The 2,509-nt window shown below is 36.9% G+C and overlaps 1 protein-coding gene across 1 annotated transcript in view; it reads left to right on the top strand.

Moving 5' to 3' along the window:
- The first annotated feature begins 254 nt into the window (after positions 1-254).
- The window catches only part of LOC135220111 (uncharacterized), a 34,886-nt gene continuing 32,631 nt past the window's right edge, over positions 255-2,509 (top strand). Inside the window, exon 1 of the mRNA XM_064257424.1 lies at positions 255-597. Coding sequence (XP_064113494.1) covers positions 522-597 — 76 coding nt within the window. The 5' untranslated portion in view covers positions 255-521. The remainder of the gene's footprint in view (positions 598-2,509) is intronic.

Genomic DNA, 2,509 nt, shown 5'->3' with positions numbered 1-2,509 from the left:
AATTACTCTAAAACGTTTCTTCTCCTGTTTCTTCTACTCTCAAAGAAGAGAGAATAACTTAAGTCATCATTTCTTCTTCTGTTGCTCCTTCTCTTATGGATCCTACCTTGAAGAACTTCCCCAACAATAAGGTCGAACCCGAAACTGCGCGCGTACAGAGAGCCTCCCTCCCAAACGAATCAATATTCTCTGTTATGCATCTCGTCTGATGTTTAGCCACATGAGAACCACGGCTAGCAGTTGTAAATCAGCCTGGCCTCGAGCATGGTCGCTCCAACGAGTTCGTCGTCCAGTGATAATGGCATTATTCCCCGCCTGAACTCCTAATGAAGTTGATTCCGTTGTCGTTGTTGTTGTTCATCTTCTTCTTCTTGGAAAATCGAGTCAAAGGACAGTGACCTTCCCCCGTGTAGAATATGCGGCAGTGAACCCTCCGTCGTTATCTGTCTATCGAGCCCTTGTTTGGGTTGATGCGAATTCGCCATGAGGATCCATAGACGCAGGAGCACCAGAGGGGCATTATGGCTTATTACAAGGACAACAAAGTATATCCCGCTCAGTATTATGAAGAGTATCTACCCAGGAAAGTGACGACTGGTAAGGAAGCGCGGTGCAGGTGTCTCGATTCTGATCGGGAGACTAGAGTCAGTGTTATTCTCTTTTCGCGAAGTTGGTGATGCCTGAAGTAATGGCCTTATTATATGATTGGTCAGAGGTTTTGGTGATTTTCACCGGCTTCCTAAGTTGCGTGATGGTAATATTTTGTATTAGCTCTCTAAATCGAAAGAGGTCTTGAAGGTGCATTGACACGGATCTATAATAGCAATCAAGAACAATAGCCTCTGTCTGCATCTTAGGTGCTATTTTTTGCCTTTTGTATTACCTTCTGGGACTCCGTTAAGGATTGTTTACGAGGATATGCGTAAATTTACACACACACACAAACATGTTATATATATATACTATATATATATATATATATATATATATATATATATATATATATTGTTAATCTATCTTTCTTTGCTACCTTCGCTCACTCTAAAAATTGGCCTGTTGTATATGTGTACACACACACACACATATATATATATGTATATATATAGTATATATATATATATATATGTGTGTGTGTGTGTGTGTGTGTGTGTGTACACATATACAACAGGCCCAAATTTTCAGAGTGAGCGATGGTAGCAAGAATTAGTGAAACAATCAAGGTAGCAGGGCCTATGCAGAGGATTTGGAACCCAAAGTTTGATGATATCAAAGGACTGTTGAGCCTACTCTCCTGTATGGAAGTGAAGTATGCTCAACGACTGGAAATGAGAGTAAACAGTCCAAAATAGTTACGATGAATTACTGATTGCATCCTGCAAGTTGTGTAGAAAGGAATGAAGGGATGAAAATTAAGGAGATTCATACTAATATAAATTTGGTGATCTGAGTGTACTGAGAAGATTATGGAGAAAATGGAGAACGAAACGTATGGACGATCGGAAAACATGTTTATAAACTAAGAAGTGTTGGAGGAAATAATAGAGGGTAGTCCTGGAAGGATTGCTGGATAGGCGCGGAGGAGGTTTTTTGAGAAGGTTCTTCATGTGACATTTAAGATCAATGTAAATTACACGTCTGGACAGGGTGTACGACACTGTTCATGACCGTTACAGGTAACTTAAGGCCATAAAATTCAGGAAATTATCTTCATAATAAACTATTGTTAATTCAGGTTTTCTTTGCAGCCTGTTGTATATATGTACACACACACACACACACACACACACATAGATATATATATATATATATATATATATATATATATATATATATATATATATATATATATATATATATATCTATGTGTGTGTGTGTGTGTGTATGCATGTGTGTACACATATATATATATATATATATATATATATATATATATATATATATATATATATATATATATATACAACAGGCTGCAAAGAAAACCTGAATTAACAAAACCTCCTCCGCGCCTATCCAGCAATTCCTAGGACTACCTCTTCTTCCTCCAACACTTCTTAGTTATAAACATTTTCGATGTCCTATCGTTCTCCATTTTCTCCAATTCTCAGTACACTCAGATCACCAAATTTATATTAGTATGAAACTCCTTAATTTTCATCCCTTCATTCCTTTCTACACCACTTGCAGGATGCAATCAGTAATTCATCGTAACTATTTTGGTCTGTTTACTCTCATTTGCAGTCGTTGAGCATACTTCACTTCCATATAAGAGAGTAAGCTCAACAGTCCTTAGATATCATCAAACTTTGGGTTCCAAATCTTCTGCATAGGACCTGCTACCTTGATTGTTTCACTAATTCATTGGTTCACCTTATTCATTCTTCTATCAACCTGTTATTTATTACTTATTGGCATATGCATCAACTGTTTCCACTCATCTGTACCTCATATCAGCATTCATTGTTATATATATTTGATTTCTGTTTACACTTATTATGTTACTCTTAATCAT

The sequence above is a fragment of the Macrobrachium nipponense genome, chromosome 1, assembly GCF_015104395.2.
Source record: "Macrobrachium nipponense isolate FS-2020 chromosome 1, ASM1510439v2, whole genome shotgun sequence".
Classification (NCBI taxonomy): domain Eukaryota; kingdom Metazoa; phylum Arthropoda; class Malacostraca; order Decapoda; family Palaemonidae; genus Macrobrachium; species Macrobrachium nipponense.
The sequence above is the reverse complement of the archived record's forward strand: the minus strand, read 5'-3'. Positions and strand labels throughout refer to the sequence as shown.